Below are 20,066 nucleotides of genomic sequence, written 5' to 3'. Positions count from 1 at the left end.
TGTATACTTTGCATTTCTTAATACCATTTTTCAAATATTTATTTCTTAACATTTTGGACAAAATAGCCAATTGTACATCGAGGTGCCCAGATGTCCCTAGTGCCCACCTATCCGATTTGATCATGCTGATGTACAATGTGATGTAGTAGCCTAATGCAGGTGTAAGACCATTGTGTTTGTATTGTGTTATAGGTATGCATAGTTTTCTATGCATTTTGAGGGTTTTGACCCCCAAAAACATTTTCGAAACCTAGGGGCTGGCTCCCCCAAGAGAATTAAATAACATAACCCTAACCTGACCCTAACCCTAAAACCGAAATAAAGTAACAAAAAAAAGTAACTAAATCCGCCAGAAACCCGAAAATCTTGCGGGACACATGCATGTGTCCCGTTTCTCCATTTCTGGAAGTTGGCAACCCTAACTACTACTAATTTGTGTATATGTGTGTTCTAAGTGAATTTGCGGCCCCCTGGTGACCAGTAGGCTACATAAATGATGTGGACCCCATCACCATCCAAGTTGCCCATAATAATAATAATAATAATAATAATTCCTTACATTTATTATAGCGCTTTTTCAATGACTCAAAGCGCTTTACATATACACACATTACACATATATCATACATGCAATGGTCAGAAACTGTGGACAATACCCATAGGAGCAAGTTCAGGTGAAGTGTCTTGCCCAAGGACACACCTGCCCATGCCTGCTCCAGGCGGACAGGTTCAGCCTGCGTCGGATGCTGGAGCAGTAGACGAGTCTGTTATAATTTGAGATGACGCTGAAGGCGTCGGTAGGGATAGACGAGATGCCGGTGTTGTCGCAGATGATCCTGGATATGGTGGAGGTGGACAGAGCCGCTCTCTGAGCCGGGGAGAACACGCCCTGGTTCTCGTACCACAGCCTGATGATATCAAACAACAGACTACGGTCAGCAGATCATTTGTTTGTAAAGCATTTATTTTCATGATTGTGCATCTGACATTTAATATAAATAAATAATACAATTTATTATGTCAGACACATTTTTTTTATATGTATACATTTCCAAAAAATCTAATGCTCAACATAGCCAAGAATGTAAGTACATGTACAATTTAACAGTTCATCAACAAAACAAAAATACTGTAACCTGTGACACTATACATGTAGATTGTTAGAAATCAGAACTAACTGTGATTCACATGTTATTATCTACATGGACACTGACCTGTCCCCCTGGCGGATCCTCTGGAACTGTGATGCGATGAGGCAGGCGAACAGAGGCCCCACGCGGCCGCCACGGACAAACGGCTCCGCCACGCCTCCCATCCAGACGTCGATGTTGGCGGGGGTCCCGTATAGCTGCAGCAGCTTACAGGCCAGGTCGGCGTTGTTCAAAACCTGAGCGAGCTCTGCCTGGTTCCCTGGCTGAGACAGGCCACAGAACTTGCGCCAGGCGTTGTAGCCTAGAGTAGAAAACATTGGGTAAGCAAATAGTGGATGAGGATAATAAGAAAGAAAGAAACATCAGAGAAGGATGATATTCAAAGTGAGGGATGTACCAGGCAAGCCGTGGTCACGCCCCCTCTGCATGTTAAGAGAACCAAGATCCGAAGCCAGATGCATCACAAACTGGAACAAGCGCTCCCTCAGAGCGTCCACCATCATGTTATCCTGAGTGTTCAGCTTAGCAGGACATTCAACCAGGCCACGGAGTAGGGGGTCAATGCCCCCTGGAGATATTTAAATAGAAGTTAGGGTTGACTTATAGTTGCATTTCTATTTGATAAGTTACTCCACTGCTCTCTGTAAAACTCACCCTCAAAGACGACCCTCCAGGGGGTGAAGAAGGCCTCGAACAAAGGCACGCTGGGTAAGCGGGAGTTCTCCCTGTAGTTTTCATCCAGACGGAATACGACTTGCTGGATGGCCAAGTGGGCGAAGCGGAAAGCTGCTGTAGCGAAGACGTTGGCGATGCCGGGGTCCACGTTAGCATTGTAGCCGGAGTAACGGCCAAGCTGTCTACGTATTGCATCAGGACCCACAATGCGAGGCAGATAGTCCCTGAACACAAACAACTGGGAGAGACAGAGGTCGATCTTGAGTAAAACATGTTGTTGTAAGGATAGGAATATATAATCATGAGTGACCCTCAGGTTTTGCTACCTGTGTGTAAGCCCCCATGATTTTGCGGGCCTCCTGGTAGAGCGTCTCGCTGTCCCACTGCGGGTTTATTCTCTTCAGCTGCCGGGCCAGGCGGTTGTGCTCACGCATGAACAGAGTGTGAATAGATGTGAGAGCGATGTTCTCGTCAACACGGACGTCACCTTACAGAAAGAAATGTACCCATTAGATAGTTGATCAGAGGAGTGTATGTCCTTTAAAAATATTGGCTTTATAAATGATTCATCATGTCCTAATAGTTTCACATGAAGAGGTTAAAAAAGGGAACATTTGCTTATTTACCTCTACTATAAATTACTTTCTATTTTTCTTAACTCAGTTATTATATCTTTAATATAGTGAAAACAATCTATGTTCTTTTTCTTTGATACTAGAAATTATTTAAATGCACACATGATGCATTGTTGTAGTGAATATGTAATTGTTTAAGTCTTCAAGATACTTATAAGTTATACAGTATATGTATATATACTTACTTATATGGACACTTAATTACAAGATAAGACACACATCTGCATTACAATATAAGTATTGAAAAAAGAATTTATAAGACATGTTAGTGACATAATACACTGAACAAAAATATAAATGTAACACTTTTGTTTTTGCTCCCATTTTTCATGAAATGAACTCAAAGATCTAAAACATTTTCTATATACACAAAATAACCATTTCTCTCAAATATTGTTCACAAATCTGAGAAAATCTGTGATAGTGAGCACTTCTCCTTTGCCGAGATAATCCATCCCACCTCACAGGTGTGGCATATTAAGATGCTGATTGGACAGCATGATTATTGCACAGGTGTGCCTTAGGCTGGCCACAATAAAAGGCCACTCTGAAACGTGCAGTTTTGCTTTATTGGGGGGGTCTGGGGGGGTCCGAAAACCAGTCAGTATCTGGTGTGACCACCATTTGCCTCATGCAGTGCAACACATCTCCTTCGCATAGAGTTGATCAGGTTGTTGATTGTGGCCTGTGGAATGTTGGTCCACTCCTCTTCAATGGCTGTGCGAAGTTGCTGGATATTAGCAGGAACTGGAACACGCTGTCGTATACGCCGATCCAGAGCATCCCAAACATGCTCAATGGGTGACATGTCCGGTGAGTATGCTGGCCATGCAAGAACTGGGATGTTTTCAGCCTCCAGGAATTGTGTACAGATCCTTGCAACATGAGGCCGTGCATTATCATGCTGCAATATGAGGTGATGGTCGTGGATGAATGGCACAACAATGGGCCTCAGGATCTCGTCACGGTATCTCTGTGCATTCACAATGCCATCAATAAAATGCACCTGTGTTCGTCGTCCATAACATACGCCTGCCCATACCATAACCCCACCATCACCATGGGCCACTCGATTCACAACATTGACATCAGAAAACCGCTCACCCACACGACGCCACACACGCTGTCTGCCATCTGCCCTGAACAGTGAAAACCGGGATTCATCCGTGAAGAGAACACCTCTCCAACGTGCCAGACGCCATCGAATCGAGCATGCAGATGAGCTTCCTTGAGACGGTTTCTTACAGTTTGTGCAGAAATTCTTTGGTTATGCAAACCGATTGTTGCAGCAGCTGTCCGAGTGGCTGGTCTCACACGATCTTGGAGGTGAACATGCTGGATGTGGAGGTCCTGGGCTGGTGTGGGCCTCACAACCGCAGACCACGTGTAACCACACGTGGTCTGCGGTTGTGAGGCCGGTTGTACTGCCAAATTCTCTGAAACGCCTTTGGAGACGGCTTTTGGTAGAGAAATTAACATTCAATTCACGGGCAACAGCTCTGGTGGACATTCCTGCTGTCAGCATGCCAATTGCACACTCCCTCATAACTTGCGACATCTGTGGCATTGTGCTGTGTGATAAAACTGAACATTTTAGAGTGGCCTTTTATTGTGGCCAGCCTAAGGCACTCCTGTGCAATAATCATGCTGTCTAATCAGCATCTTGATATGCCACACCTGTGAGGTGGGATGGATTATCTCGGCAAAGGAGAAGTGCTCACTATCACAGATTTTTTCAGATTTGTGAACAATATTTGAGAGAAATGGTTATTTTGTGTATATAGAAAATGTTTTAGATCTTTGAGTTCATCTCATGAAAAATGGGAGCAAAAACAAAAGTGTTGCATTTATATTTTTGTTCAGTGTAGTGTCGCCTTTAGAGCCATTAGTGACAGGAAGACACTTACCTGCGAGGAAACAGGGCACCTCTCTGGCGTTGGTGTCGTTGGTGACCCTCCTGCGAGTGGCGCACATATTCACCTGCATAGGGTGGAAGGGCAGCAGCTCACGTCTGTTGTCTCTGAACTCGGTGTTAACGCGCAGCAAACCACCGTCACTGTCGGGATCTCGGAGAGACTTGGCGAGCTGCTCCTCAGAGCCGTATACCTGGCCCAGATCCAGGAAGGCCGTCACCCCGTTGATCTGCTCTCTCTTTTTAGGTTCCCCGCCAAAATTGTAGGCGGAGTATCCTGAACCGCAAACAGGGGCCGATCTGAATGCAGGGATGCAGCTGTTTCGGCCGGTGGGCAAGCGGGGGTCACCGGGAGGAATCTGATTGTAGGAAAGAGTCCAACAGTTATGGTTGGAAGCTTTTAAGTGAAAACAACATGGATATATTTATTTTTGAGCATTCACACCAACCGGGATGGGTATGCATGGCTCGATTTTCTCACAGCTCTCGTCACAGTTGATGCCATTGCTGAAGGAGCGGATGCTGGGGGAAAATGGCGTGAAGGTGAGATCGTGGGCGCTCCATTGACCAAACATGGTCACCATGTGAGTGTATTCTCGGTCGTTGACCCCACCCGCGTCTGTTGTGCTCAGGATGTTGTTGGACACCTGTCGCACCTGAAGGTGGAGGACAACTTGGTTTTAATTTAAATCTGCATTTACGTATATTAATCAAGGTGAGTGTTTGCGATTTGAGGTCATACCAGTGGGAGCAAGAAGTTGTTGAATCTTCGAGTTCTGTCCCAGCCCTTCGGTTGGGAGATGGCATCGTCATACTCAGCAGGAAGCCAACGGGCGAAAGGGGTGTTGGAGGATCCGAGGCGTGGGTTTTTTCTAAAAGCAAATAGAAAATGGTCATGTTTGGAAACGCTGCTTGAGAAATCCTAGGTTTACACATCTCCTGTGGCTCAAGATGTTTAGGTGTATTGTTTAGGTGTAAAATAATTTCCTCTTAAAATGTAAGCCACAATTGCTCTCATAGACCTTGTAAGTTTCCACTAAATCAACACAGATTGCTTTTTGGAATGAAAAATACAATTTATTTTTACATACATTGACAATGTATTTTTGTCCAATATGGTGTTTCAGAAGTCAAAATAAATGAAAATGCTTCTTAGATTAAAAAGTGCATTTTTTCAAAAAACATTTATGTTTCTCTTACATGTTGTTGCAGACGCTGGTGGCTGTGCGATACGTGTTGAGGTTTGGTGTTGTGCGGCATGAAGGAAAAGTGACTTGACTTGCACATCCAGTTATTTCTGACAGCTTATTCAGGTCCTCTTCAGAGAGCAAATCTGTACAAAATATATATTTAATAGAGTCACATGTCTGGTCAACCCAGTCCCACATCTAAACGTGTAATAACTACGTTGGTCCACAACTTGAGACGTAGTATTTCTACAAAAATGCCTCTGAAATTGTAGGATCCCTATGTTTTTTTTTACCATTCATTTCCAATGGCTGGCGTCTATGTTACGTGATCTTCACATTTCTCTCCGCATAAAAAAAAATGGCCGACCTTCGTTTTATTCTCGGTGGAAAATGCTTATTTTAAGGTTAGTTTGGCCATTAAAATGCGTTTTGATGTCATTTGATGCGAGAAATATGAGTTTTTATTTCAGATTATGTGTGCAGTGGATGCACATGATCTTTAGTTTGCTAGTCATTACGAAGAGTAAACACCATCTCCCAACGTGCATTGCGGCTAAACCATCCAATCACCGAGCTGAGGATCTTGCCTACACTGTAAAATGTTTGGCTGTAAAATTACAGTAAATTACTGACTATTAGTTGCATGGATTTCACAGTAGTTGACTGTAAATATTTCACCGTAATTTACTGTAGATATTTTACAGTAAATTAGAATAAAAGTACAACTAAATACTGTGACTTTACAGTTGCCATGCCCATGGAATTACTGTGATATAGCAGTACAGAGCTGTGGTATTGACTTAACTGGGATTTTACCATAACTACACAATTCAATCAGCTCAATCAACAAAGACAAACAAAGAAAATGCCCATTTTAACTTTGTATTACTCCATTGAAGTGCAAAGTACATCTCACAGTGTCTTGGACATGTTACGGCCCCAACCTCTACTCCGCGGTAGTGGCTCGTGCTGAGACCCGCAACATGAAAGAATACACGCAATAACCGGTACTTGGTAACGAGCATTTATTGATAATCAGCCGTTTGCTCACACAAGCAAAACGGGAAACAAAAAGAGGTCTGGAGGACTGGCCAAAAGGAACAAACAGAAGGAGGGAACCCGAGCCAGCCACACCACGGGCCGTAGGACCCAGAGCTCCCCCCCCCAACCAGAAATCAATTATAAACCCTATGGGAAATTAAATAAAGCCGCGAAAACTGGACTACCAGGTCCTCCAGGCTAAACATAAACACATCTGCAAAAATATGGCCTACAGCTCAAAATGGCAAAGAGGTATTCTAAGGAGAGTGTCTCCCGGCATTAGGATAGGCGAGACATCCTTCTCCTCCAGCTTCTCTTTATATATTGTTGTGGGGAGGTTTTTCCCGGGAAGTCGCGGAGAGACGGAGCGGCTGCACGTTGTTGTTTGGGCCCCCTTTTTCCACCTGCCTAGTTGTGCTGTGGCAGGGACCTGCTTCCACTTGTCGTGTGCTGCTGTCCTGGCGAGATTTTACCCCGGGGGGCGTAACGGAGAGACCGGAGCGGCTTCGCATTCGGGCTGCGGCCTGCTTTACACCTGCTGTAGCGGAGGCCTGTATCCATCTGCTCCACCTGTCGTGCTCTACGGTGCTGAGGACGTTTTTACCACGGGGATATCGCTGAGAGACCGGAGCGCCTCTACGCCTCGAGCTGGTCCTGCTTCGCCTATCCTGCTGTAGGCCTACTGAGGAGTTTCTGCACCGGGGATATCGCGAGGAGAACGGAGCGCCTCCACATTTCGGGCCTGCTTGCACGCTTATCCGGATGCTCTGCTGGTCTGGGAAAATGGCCCATATCGGGATTCTGCTGTGCCTGTTAACTGTTTTGGACTATGAGAAGATCTCTAGTCATTCTGAGAAGACTACTGGATTCAGGTCTGTTCTGCCACCTGCAGTGGGCATCCCCTGCAAAGGTTCGGATGTGTTGCTCAAACAATTACCGGTTGCCTTGTCACAGTCAATCTGCTCGACAAAATATGTTTGTCTTTTTTATTTTCCTGCGATGATGGTTCTTCAGGACTGCTTCTTAAGCTCTAATCACACTCTCGCAGACTTTTCCGGTGTTTCTAAATTAGATGACAATGTATGTGTGTCATTTAAGAGGAAAAGATGTCTGTTTTTTTTGTTGTTATTACTGTCAGGAAATGTACAACCTAATCCTGGTCCGCCCAGTAGTAATAGTCAGATCGCTACTCCTGCTGATTTTAAAGCTAGGTCTGGGTTGGGTTTCATCCACTTGAATGTGCGCAGTCTGTTAGGTAAACTAGATTTTGTCCGTATCTGGGCAAAATCGACTGACGCTGACGTCATTGTCTTATCTGAAACATGGCTAAATAAGTCTATTTTGGCCTCTGACATTGCCTTAAATGGTTTTAATGTGTATCGTACCGACCGGCCTAATAAAGGTGGTGGCGTTGCAATTTATGTTAAGAATAAGTTCAGTGTAACCACATTAATTTCCAAATCGATCAGTAAGCAATTTGAATTTTTTGCCTTAAATATAGAAGTGGCAAAGGGTCAACAGGTCATGGTGGTGGGCTGCTACAGACCCCCCTCAGCTGTCAAAGACTCCTTGTCTTCACTAGCAAATCTTTTATCACAACTAGACTACAAGGAAATAGTGCTACTTGGAGATTTTAACTGGGACTGGTTAACTGCAGTGTCAGAGGATTTTAAAAACCTTTGTATCTCTTTAAATGTTACTCAGATTGTGGACAGTCCTACTCGCCCAAATATTAAGTCCCCTAATAAATCCTCCCTAATTGATCTCATTTTAACTAATGTTCCCCATAAATATTCTTCTGTGGGAGTATTTGCAAATGATCTGAGCGATCACTGTGTTGTAGCCACAATTAGGGACACTAAGGTCCAAAAGGTTAAACCTCGCATTATCATCAAGAGAGACATACAACATTTTGTGGAGCAGGGTTTTGTGGTAAAATCGATCTGTGTGCTGATTTTGAAACCGCATGGTCTTATTTTTATCTTGGTTTTATGGAGATCATTAATAGACATGCACCCCTGCGTAAATTTAGAGTAAAGGGACTTGACAATCCTTGGTTTTCTGCTGAGCTGTCTAGTCTCCTTCATGAGAGAAACAAGGCCTGGGCAAAGGCTAGGAAATCAGGCTCAGAGATAGAGTGGCTGCGTTTTAGGCAGCTAAGGAATAGCTTCACTTCAAATGTAAAAAGTGCAAAGTCGAAGTACTATTTGTCAGTTACCACAGAAAACCTAAATAATCCTAGGAAATTTTGGAAAGCAATAAAATCGATATCAACCGGTGAGATCCGTAATGAGCTACCTCCGTGCCTTACCACAGCATCTGGCCCTATATCGGACAGGGCTACTATGCTCAATTGCTTTAATGAGCATTTTGTGTCCTGTGGTTCTCTATTTGATTCTGTCACTAACTATGCTTCTGTAAACACCACAGTCTGTGACTCTGAACAACGTGGTCTGGAAAACCCTTTCAGTTTTACCCCTTTTACTGTTGATGTTGTTCATGAAGCCTTATCTAAGCTAGATCCTAGGAAACCGGCTGGCCCGGACAACTTAGAACCTTTCTTTTTAAAGATAGCTGCAGACTTTATTGCTCCACCTCTTACTTCTCTTTTTATCCTCTCCCTCAGCACAAATACAATTCCAAAAGTATGGAAGTCTGCTTATGTCTTGCCTTTACTGAAAGGAGGGGAGGCAACTATTTTAAATAACTATGGGCCAATCTCTAAATTGTCAGTTCTGGCTAAGGTTCTTGAACGCCTAGTGAGTGAACAGGTAAAGGAGTTTTTATGTACAAATGACATCCTGTCTAAACATCAGTCAGGATTCAGAAAGAATCACAGCACCATCACTGCCACAATGAAAGTGGTGAATGACATTACTAGTATTTTAGATAATAAGCAGAGTTGTGCAGCTCTGTTTATTGACCTTTCCAAAGCGTTTGACACCGTTGATCATCTCATCTTAAAGCAGAGACTACTCAGTATTGGCCTATCCAGCCTTGCAGTGGGGTGGTTTGTGAACTACCTCTCTGAAAGTTCCCAATGTGTTCATTTTGATGGACTGTCTTCTGAGTGGTTAAACATTTCTAATGGTGTACCACAAGGTTCTGTTTTAGGACCACTTTTATTCTCCATATATATTAACAGCGTAGGTGATAATGTGGATGAAGCTACTTTACATTTTTATGCGGATGATACTGTGATGTATTGTGCAGGTCCCACCATTAAGGAGGCTGTTGTTAAATTACAGGCTGTTTTTAACACTATTCAGACTCAGTTCTCTGAATTAAAGCTTCTTTTAAATGTGGATAAAACCAAGGTAATGCTCTTTTCAAAAGCAAAAAATACACCAGAGACTGTTTTAGATATTGTAACTACGCAAGGAACAAAACTTGAAGTTGTTGCCTGTTACAAATACCTTGGTATCTGGCTTGATGATTGTCTCTCTTTTAAACTCCATGTCAATAACCTGCTAAAAAAACTGAGGGTTAGGCTAGGTTTCTTCTACAGGAACAAGTCCTGTTTCTCGCTTGAGGCCAGGAAAAGGCTAGTCACTGTGACCTTTTTACCTGTGCTGGACTATGGTGATCTGGTCTATATGAATGCACCTGCCAATTGCCTGGTCAAGTTAGATGCTGCGTATCACAGTGCACTGAGATTTGTGACAAACTGTAAAGCATTAACCCATCACTGTACCCTGTATGCAAGGGCTGGTTTGCTTTCACTAACTGTACGGAGGCTCAGTCACTGGTACATTTTTATATACAAAGCCATGCTAGGGAAACTTCCATCTTATATATGCTCCCTGATCTCACGGAAAATTGTAAGTGGCTACTGCCTGAGATCAAATGCTGTGGTTTTATTAAATGTGCCAACTGCTAGGACTGTCTTAGGGAAGACAGCTTTTAGATGCGCAGCTCCTCTGTCTTGGAATAGTCTGCAAATTAAATGGAAACTGAACAATCTGGTGCCACTAAATGTTTTTAAAGCTCGGTTGGATGCTACTCAATCAGAAGCTATTGGTACCTGTTTATGTGGATAATTATGTAAATGATGCTGTATGATGTCCTTTTGTTGTTCTGTTTATGCTTTTATGTTTCATGTGGAACTACTTGAACAGGTCTCCCTTGGAAAAGAGATCAATGATCTCAATGGGATTTTATCTGTATAAATAAAGGTTTGAAATGAAATGAAATATATACACGGCTGAGTGGAATTTGGAACACCTGGGCAGAGGTGGAGCCAGGGGCAGACCAGGTGCACCTGCGCAGCAGGGAGACAGAAAAGAAAACAAGGAGGGGAGCATATGTCTACACAGACATCCACTCGAAGTCAACAATTTTCTGAAGAATGTGCTGACATGGGGGTTTAAATTGCCATATCTTTTTGGCTTTCGAGCCCGTCTCAGGATTAATGCCCAGGAAGCACCTGAAAACAATAAGCCATGAAGACAACAATTTCAATTTTACATAGATTTATATGTTGCATAGTTTATTTTAAGGCACATGCAGCGGTGCCCCTTTCAATTTAAGTCAAACCTGCACCAAATAAATAAATTAGTATTTAAAGCCAAGCAAGAGCGATACAAGCAAGACAATCACTTAATGTGTTGTGTTATCACAGAGGATGGTCTGAATACAGTATTGTACTATGAAATAAAACTGTAACATGTTGGGAAATCCTGGTAATCATGTATCCTGTACATTCACAGTAATTAACTGTGCCTGCATTGATTTCACTGTGAAATTCAAAATTACAGTATTATATTGTGAACATCACAAGTAAAGACTGTAAAGTGGTAAAACAGTAATTTATTGTAAAATATTACAGCTAAATATTGTGTAATAATGGTAATATTTTACAGTGTACGTCTGTTTCCGGTATTGCTTATGACGATGTGATGTGAGATGTGAGATGTGAGACTGGGTTGGAGAATTGCACAGGGGAAAATAACGTATCTATGCCACAATTTTACATGCAGATTTTGTTAAACTTATAAGTTTGCGCTGTGGACCAACACTATACATTGACGGGGAAGGGGGTAGCAATAAAGTTAACACCATTAAACAGTTACACAACATAACAGAAATAATAGCGATAGCAGCGTCCCTAGCAACCACCTTGGTAACAATGAACACGTTGTATGTACACAATTTCCTGAAGTACTCTTCGTAATAACTAGCAAACTAAAGATCATGTGCATCCACTGCACACATAATTTGAAATAACAACTCATATTTCTCGCATCAAATGGCCAAACTAACTTTAAAATAGGCATTTTACACCGAGAATAAAACGAAGGTCGGCCATGTTTTTTTTTTTATGCGGAGAGAAATTTGAAGATCATGTGACATAGACGCCAGCCATTGGAAATGAATGGTGAAAAAAACATAGGGATCCTACAATTTCAGAGGCGTTTTTGTAGAAATACTACGTCCCAAGTTGTGGACCAACGTAGTTCTCATTCATAACACTCCGTTCGATGTCTCACTATGGATGCACCTCAACGCGTATGCGAACAGAAGCATCAATCTCATTACGCCAATCCTGATTGGCTGGTGATCTTGACGTCAACGTCAGGGAATCCACCCACCCTTTAAGTAGTTTGCGCTACGACGCAGCGTCATTCAAACACCTCTTCTCGCTTCAGAGCACATCTTGTTTTATCAGTAACCGGGCTAGCTTAACGGTCCACAGACTGAACCCAAGCTAACATTCGGTCAACGGGCGCGTGCCGGTTACTTTTTTGCTTTGCAAGAAGATTTAGTAATATTAACACACCAGTTAATATTGGAATCTGCCTCGCCGTTCTTTCTGTAGAAATAACGGTAAGGTTTGATTTTTTTCTCCAAGCTAGTAACATACCTGTTGCTAGTTTGTTCTTCCCTCCACACCGACACCACGGTAAAGAGGACGTTCTCTTTTCTCTCTCACACCAGAGGAGACAGAGATAAAAAGGTATTAACACACCAGTTAATATTCTTTAAAGAATAAAATCTACACCGTCGCCTTTTTTCCTTTCGGACTAACGGCAAGGTTAGATTTTTTTCTCAGTAACGTACCTGTTACTAGCGTGTCCACTCCACGCCGACACACCGGCGATCGAAGATGGACCCTTCTCTCCCTCACACCAGAGGAGTCAGGGACTCGGAGGCTCGGCTATGCGGCTGCGGGTTTAAAATTTCAGGCACAGACTCACACCAGGTCTGCTCGTCCTGCCTCGGGCTGGAACACGCCCGGGAGGCTATCGATAACCCCGGCTCGTGCGGGCATTGTACCCGCTTCACCATGAAGAGCCTCCGCCGACGGTTAGCACGCCAAGTTAGCTTGTTGGGACAGGACCCCCTCATGTCCGCTGATTCGCCGTCCGGCAATCAAGACATGGTGGCGTCCGCCGCAGAGATTGAGCCCCGCGCTGTGTCAGACTGGGGCTCAACAACAGCGACAGCCGCTGAACCGGAGCCCCACGCCGTTTCAGGCTGGGACCCGGTGGCGGCAAGAGCCAGGTGGCTGTGTCAAGCTGGGGCTCCCAATTGGACCTCACCATGGTTCCACCCGCGGAGGATGTCCTGGAGTTGGACTACATGGAGGACGAAGAGGATACCTCTGAGTTCCTCCTGTCTGACTCAGATGGGGATGACATCTTCGTTTCATCGGCTCAGGCTGCTAAGCCGGGAGTGATGTCCGCTCCCCCGGGCGAAAGCACACCAGCTTTGCCCGTCCTAAGCATGGACTTGCAGGCCGTGTGTCACCGCGCTGTATCCAGGCTGGACATCCCATGGCCTGAAGTGGCCAAGGAGACCTCCAGATCTCGCTACAAGGGGAAGAACTTGCCCCAAGCATCGAGGACGAAGAGGCAGATCCTTCCAGTCTTTCCGGAGATGCTGGACGAGGTGTCGGTCTCGTGGAGAGACCGTCCCTTCAGCAATAAGGCCCGAATCCAGGGTGCCTCCTCCCTGGACTGTGACGGTATGGAGAGGCTCGGCCTGCTCCGCATGCCGCCCATGGAACCGCTGGTGGCAGCCCACCTCCAACCGAGGCTGGCTTCGACACCAAGCAGGAACCCCATGCTACCGACAAAGGCAGACCGGTTCCAGTCAGCGATGACCGAACGGGCCTATAAAGCCGCAGCTTTGTCCGCCAGGGCTCTCAACGTCTCCTCGCTGCTGACCGCCTACCAGGCTGAGCTTTGCGAGGACATGTCGAGCAGACCTGAGCCTGCCGTGTGGGATGAGATCGCAGCGATCACGGACATTTGCCTCCGTGTGCAGCGCTGTGCAGTCCAAGCCACGGGAAAAGCACTGGGAATGATGGGAATGATGGTGGCTCAACCTGACCAACCTTCCAGACCGGGAAAAAGAGGATGTTTTGGACATGCCTATTGTTCCCAAGGGCATATTTGGCGCCACTCTAGTTTCAATGCAGCTGAGGTGCGAGTCAAAAAGGAAGGGAGGCGAGGCTCTCCAGCTCTGTCCTCCCCGCTGGTCCCGCGGCAGGCCTTCACCCAAGCTGTCTCACGTCCTGCTTGGTTCAAAATACCGAAGCAGCAGAGACCGCAGCCCGTCCCGGGTCCTCAGCCCAGGCACGAGGTAAGAGGGAGCTGACCAAGAAAATCTCCGGTCCCGGCAGCGGCCGCTCAGGCGCAGCCGACCCAGGCGCAGCCGACCCAGGTTTTCAGCCACCAGGCGAGGAAGAAGAAGCGGGCGGCCTGACAGCCTCCTCTCCTCTCCTCGATGAAGGAGCTGGAAGTTCCCTGTTCCCCAGCTCCAGAGCACGTTCCAGTGTTGGATGCTCATGTGTTTTCGGTTTGCCGCCATGTCCCCATCTTCCCGCCGCCTCGAGTGATGCCAAAACGTCATCCTCAAGTTCGCGCCATCAGGGAAATGGACTTAACATCAAAGACAGCAAGTTCCGCTGCCTGTTTAAGTCACACAAACACATGTCATCGTTGTTGTTTCAAAATAAATCATTTTCCACTGTCGTTTCCAGGCTTGAAGCCAAGGGCGCAGTCAATAAAAATGAAAAGAAAAACAATAAAAACAATAAACAGTCTGTCGTCTCCCCCTCTTTTGAGAGCGGCTACGGCCTCTCTCAAAAGGCGGACAATAGACGGGATTGTGAAGGCACCAACGCCACGCGCATGCGCAGTGTCAACCGGGGTTGTCAACCTGGGGTACCACCGTGTTCAGACACTAGAGGGCCCCATGACACAACAAATAGAGACACTGAGGGCAGACGACAGAGCTGTGACATCTCCGCTCGCTTTGAGAAGCGACAAGTGGAGGATGCTCACAGATTCTGCTTGGGTTTTCAAGACAGTAACACGGGGCTACAGGCTCCAATTCGCTGTCACCCCCCCTCACTTCTCGGGCATTCTGTATTCACAGGCCCGGGAGAGTCGGCCCTTATTCTAGAGAAAGAGATTTTCTCGCTGCTAGAAAAGAAGGCTATATCGATAATACCCGCCGAACAGAGTCAGAGCGGCTTTTATTCCAAGTATTTCCTCGTTCCCAAATGGGGAGGGAACGGAATTCGGCCTATACTAGCTTTGAGAGCTCTGAACAAATATCTCAAAAGATACAAATTCAGAATGCTCACTCACACATCTCTGTTGCGTCTCTTGCGCCAAAACGACTGGTTCACATCAGTCGACCTGAAAGATGCATATTTCCACATCCCAGTATATTACCCACGCAGGAAATATCTGAGGTTCGCCTTTCAGGGTGTCTGTTACGAGTACAGAGTACTTCCCTTCGGTCTGTCTCTCAGGCCGCGAGTGTTTGTACGGTGTACGGAAGCCGCGATAGCCCCGTTGAGACAACAGAGTATTCGCCTGGCAACTTATCTGGACGATTGGCTCCTTCTCGCACAGTCGGAGCAAGAGGCTATTACGCAAACGAATGTCCTCGTAAAACACCTGCTCAACCTGGATTTTGTAATAAACACAGAAAATAGCATGTTGTCTCCAGCCCAGACTGTACTCTTCCTGGGCCTACGCCTGAATTCGGTGCCCTTTACAGCCCACTTGTCAGCAGAGAGAGTGAAAGCCTTCAGGGCTTGCCTCGCTCATTTCCAGCAACGCAAATATGTTCTCTTCAGATCATGTCTGCAGTTGCTGGGGCTCATGGCGTCAGCCATTCTGGTGGTACGACTGGGACGCTTACACATGAGGGAGTTTCAGCACTGGGTAGCTGCCCTTAGATTGGACCCCGCGCGTCATGGCGTGCGGAGAGTGATGGTCACTATGAAATGCGTAATGGCTCTGCGCCACTGGCTACACCCGACTTTTCTAGTACGGGGCGTACCTATGGGTGCTGTCCTATCGCGGAAGGTGGTCACCACAGACGCATGTCTGACGGGCTGGGGGTGTATATACGAAGATCGACCTGTGAGGGGTCTCTGGAGAAGAGACCTCCAACGGTCACACATAAATTATCTGGAGCTTTTAGCGGTGTTCCTCACCCTGAAACGCTTTCTGCCTTTTCTCATCATGTCCTCATGTACCCCAATTGACATTTTGGCATTTCCTCCGCCGCTGTGTTCCTCTGAGGAACAGCGCCCGAATTTGCTGTGTCCAGTTCGTGCTTTACGCATCTATATGGACAGGTCAAAAGAGTTTCGTTGTAATGACCAACTCTTTATATCCTGGGCTAACCCTCAGAAGGGCAACAGCAGGCAACAGCTCTCCCACTGGATTGTGGAAGCGATTGCTCTGGCTTATACGAGTCAGGGTTTGCAGGCACCAACGGGCCTGCGTGCTCATTCTACTCGTGGACTGGCTACATCCTGGGCTTTGTTCAAGGGTGTTTACATCCAAGACATCTGTGCAGCAGCGAGCTGGTCCTCGCCGCTCACTTTTGTCCGCTTTTACAGGCTAGATGTCTCTGCTCCAAGTGTGGCCCGCGCAGTGCTGGGTCCCGTGTTGAGACAGAGTTCTGCCTGTTAAGTTCTGGTTGTTTTTGGTGATTTTCGAGATAAGCATGTCTGGCAATACGGGAGTTTCAATATCCCATAGTGAGAGATCGAACGGAGTGTTATGAATGAGAACTATAGGTTACTTACGTAACCCCAGTCTCAGAGTAACATGAAGTGAGATGTCTCACCAGACGGCCCTTCTTGCTAAGGCGAAGCGAGAAGAGGTGCTTATCTTGAATGACGCTGCGTCGTAGCGCAAGCTACTTAAAGGGTGGGTGGATTCCCTGACGTTGACGTCAAGATCACCAGCCAATCAGGATTGCGTAATGAGATTGATGCTTCTGTTTGCATACGCGTTGAGGCGCATCCCATAGTGAGACATCTCACTTCATGTTACTCTGAGTACTGGGGTTACGTAAGTAACCTATAGTTATTACACGTTTAGATGTGAGACTGGGTTGGTCTGGTTCATAATTGCAGCCTTGAAATGCTCCGTGCCTATATTACAAAATCGTAAACCTCAGAAATCAGGAAAAGTTGTGAGAAAACAATGTGATCTCTGTATCTTCTGAAGCAATTGGAAACAGGACTCAGAGAGACACGAGGAGAGCTGGAGCTTTGATGGCAAACACTGATGGTTTATTTGGAGTTATGGCCGGAGAATTTACAAGACAGGTGGTGTGTCACGAGTTGACACAGCGGTTGCCAAACCAATTCTGAAGAACTCTTTCTGTAGCACAAGGTTTTAACTAGTTTGGAGTGTAATAATCAACATTCTTTATCAGTGAGACGAAACAATTATGGACCCTGAATCTAAGCTCCCGTCCATAGAAAAGAATGTGCGCCAGGCAACCTACGTCCCTGAACAGTAATCTACCTCTTGGCGGCTTGTGCTCTGTCATAGACTGGCAACAACAATGCGCCTAAGCTGCCCCTCCTAGAGATAGCAGCAAAACCCAAGGCCGTAGAACTATGCCATGGAAAGGAGACAGTAAAGAGAGAAAACGATGAACTGGGTCGAAGGTTGAATACCTAAGCAAATGATTCCCTGACACAGGAGTTCTTTTTGTTTCATGCCACATGTCTGACCTGTCACGTTGAGTGAGCGTTTGTGCACATGATGCACCCTCTCCTGTAGCAGGCGGAGGGTTTGTGCCATGTAGTCTGCAGATCTCACAGCTGAGCGCGTTCCACCGCGAGGCTGCTTCAGCAGGCGGAGAGCATCGTGAGGACGCACTACCTCTTTACGGACCCGTCTCAGACTCCTGGAGGAGAAAAAGTCACAAAATCAAACAATGAATTTAAATTGTGTTATTTTTTGGGAGAATCGTAACTTTTTCCATACATTTTTCTGAAATAATGCAATAAATAGCTTGCATGCAAATTAAAAACTCTTTAGTGTACATGATCGCAGAATTATATTAAAATATAAATTACTATTTTAAAATGAACTCACTCTTCTCTTGAGTACTTGTAAGCATCGTCAACAATTTTCTTTGCCTCCTCAAAACAGGTTTGAAGAAGAGGACTGCCGAGTTGTTCCCCTGCGAAGAACACATTTCTCAAATATCGCAATCATTTGGAATTAACCAGTAATGTTACACAAATGGAGAAATTAAACAGTGATTACGATGTAGCTTACCTGCTGGTTTGGAGTGAGCAGGAATCAGGCAGACGCCCAGCACAAGAAGGGCAGAGAGAAGCATCTCTAATAAAAAAATAAGAAAAAGTCAATACAAAAACTAAATCTAAAGTTGCTATGTTTTAGCATAATGTTACACCAAAATATCAAAACATCCCAATAAAACACAAATGTTCTTGCCTGTGTCTGTGAAGACTCCTGTGAAGATTTGAGTTGCTCTTGAAACTGTGGAGTGTGTGATGCTGTCTCCTTCTTATACACAGCGTGAGGCCTCGATGCCTCGCCCCCGAGCTGATTAAGTGAAGATAATGTCCGTAAAATGCAGTTCCTTCTTCCTTCTCTCCGTGTTGCAGCAAACCCTTTACCCTTATCAATCAATCAATCAATCAATCAATCAATCAATCAATCAATCAATCAATCAATCAATCAATCAATCAATCAATCAATCAATCAATCAATCAATGTTCATTTATATAGCCCAATATCACAAATGTTACATTGGTCTCAGTGGTCTTCACAGTTTATACAGAATATCAGTATGACAATACGACACCCTCTGTCCTTAGACCCTCACATCGTACAAGGAAAAACTTCCAAAGAAAACCCAGTTTAAAGGGAAAATGGGAGAAACCTCAGGGAGAGCAACAGAGGAGGGATCCCTCTCCCAGGACGGACAGACGTGCAATAGATGCCGTGTGTAAATTGAAAAGATAATACATTTGCAACATAGGTAGTCCAAATGTTTGGAAATGCATGTGTGTATAATAGGAAGATGAATCCACGAGGATATCCATCCAGGACCACAGCCACGACTCAAGATCCAGCGCTCGCGATCCAGGACACAGGACCGCAGGATCATCCATGTTATCAGTTATTGTTTTTGGTCAACTTATGTTAAAACTGTAATGTTTAATAAGTAACTGCATTATTATACTACCATTTACAGTATTTTAAGTGGGAAGGTAAGTAAGTAAGCTGTTGAATACATTATTTTCTTATTTTTTGTTTTTAAAGCATTTTTATACCATTTTAAAAAATAAAACGTTTCTACTTTTGGACATTCTGCGGGCATATTTATGTATTGTTTTTCATCAGATCCAGTCTTCTTTTTTTTTAACTGGAGACATATTTTGTATCCCACATTTAAAAATATATATATTAGCAGCACTTTGACTGTTTTCTTTATATCGCTTGTTTACTGTTGCCATTGGCTGATGGCCCTCAGTGTTACTGCCAGGGAATAATTCCCCTTGCATGTCATCTTTCATTTCAAACCTTTATTTATCCAGGTGTATCCCTTGAGATCATTGATCTCTTTTTTTTGCTATCTTTCGCCCTCTGACGCAGATACCCAGCCTTTGGCAGCATGCTATCTCCCTTAAGGAGGGGCTGCCCAAGCATTTTGTTGGTGTTACCATTATGACCGGGCAACTCTCGGTCAGAGATAGTTATTGTTATGGGCAGGGCCGGTTTTAGAGGTGCCCCCCCCCTCCAAGGAATACACAATAGAATATATAAAGAATAAATGAAACATCTCTACAAAAGACCAACACACTACAAAAACTGAAACGTATTGACATTTCTTTTTACATGTTAAAGTAAAATGCTTCAATCTGGTGCACTTGGAGCAGAATTACTAGAGACTAGATCTAGTGGGTACAACTTTAAACACCCATATGAAAAAGATCAGTTTACATTTTAATAATCAAATAAGTATGTGAACATAACCAATAACCTACCATAGCCAATAACAAATAAATGTAACGTATTTTATTTTTGTTGTTCATTTATATCTTATTTTACCGAGTTAACATTTATTTATTCATGCATTTTTTTAAATATCTCCAGTTTAAACGATATTTTTGGTTTACTGTCCTATAGCATACCATACATTGAAATGATTTCAA

At 44.7% G+C, this 20,066-nt stretch overlaps 1 protein-coding gene across 1 annotated transcript; it reads right to left on the bottom strand.

The window, feature by feature from the left end:
• Positions 1-572: 572 nt before the first annotated feature.
• On the bottom strand, positions 573-18,366 carry LOC117456582 (eosinophil peroxidase-like). The gene is made up of 13 exons (XM_034096509.2): positions 18,340-18,366; positions 18,160-18,225; positions 17,974-18,061; positions 17,607-17,782; positions 5,574-5,706; positions 5,116-5,245; positions 4,823-5,029; positions 4,369-4,732; positions 2,153-2,313; positions 1,806-2,064; positions 1,549-1,719; positions 1,215-1,452; positions 573-908 (listed from the first exon to the last, which is right to left on the bottom strand). Exons 2-13 carry the CDS (start codon positions 18,221-18,223, stop codon positions 671-673), a joined length of 2,229 nt encoding a protein of 742 aa, XP_033952400.2. The 5' UTR covers positions 18,224-18,225; positions 18,340-18,366; the 3' UTR covers positions 573-670.
• Between the last annotated feature and the right edge of the window lie 1,700 nt (positions 18,367-20,066).

The sequence above is a fragment of the Pseudochaenichthys georgianus genome, chromosome 12 (genome assembly GCF_902827115.2).
Source record: "Pseudochaenichthys georgianus chromosome 12, fPseGeo1.2, whole genome shotgun sequence".
In the NCBI taxonomy this organism is placed as follows: domain Eukaryota; kingdom Metazoa; phylum Chordata; class Actinopteri; order Perciformes; family Channichthyidae; genus Pseudochaenichthys; species Pseudochaenichthys georgianus.
Note: the sequence above shows the minus strand (reverse complement) of the source record. Positions and strands in the feature narration are given on the sequence as shown.

Coding starts and splice junctions, on each gene's coding strand:
- LOC117456582 (XM_034096509.2), bottom strand. CDS start 18,223: ATGCTTCTCTCTGCCCTTCTTGTGCTGGGCGTCTGCCTGATTCCTGCT. Junction 17,783..17,973: donor TACAAGTACTCAAGAGAAGA/GTGAGTTCATTT, acceptor TTTCTCCTCCAG/GAGTCTGAGACGGGTCCGTA. Junction 2,065..2,152: donor TCATGGGGGCTTACACACAG/GTAGCAAAACCT, acceptor TGTCTCTCCCAG/TTGTTTGTGTTCAGGGACTA.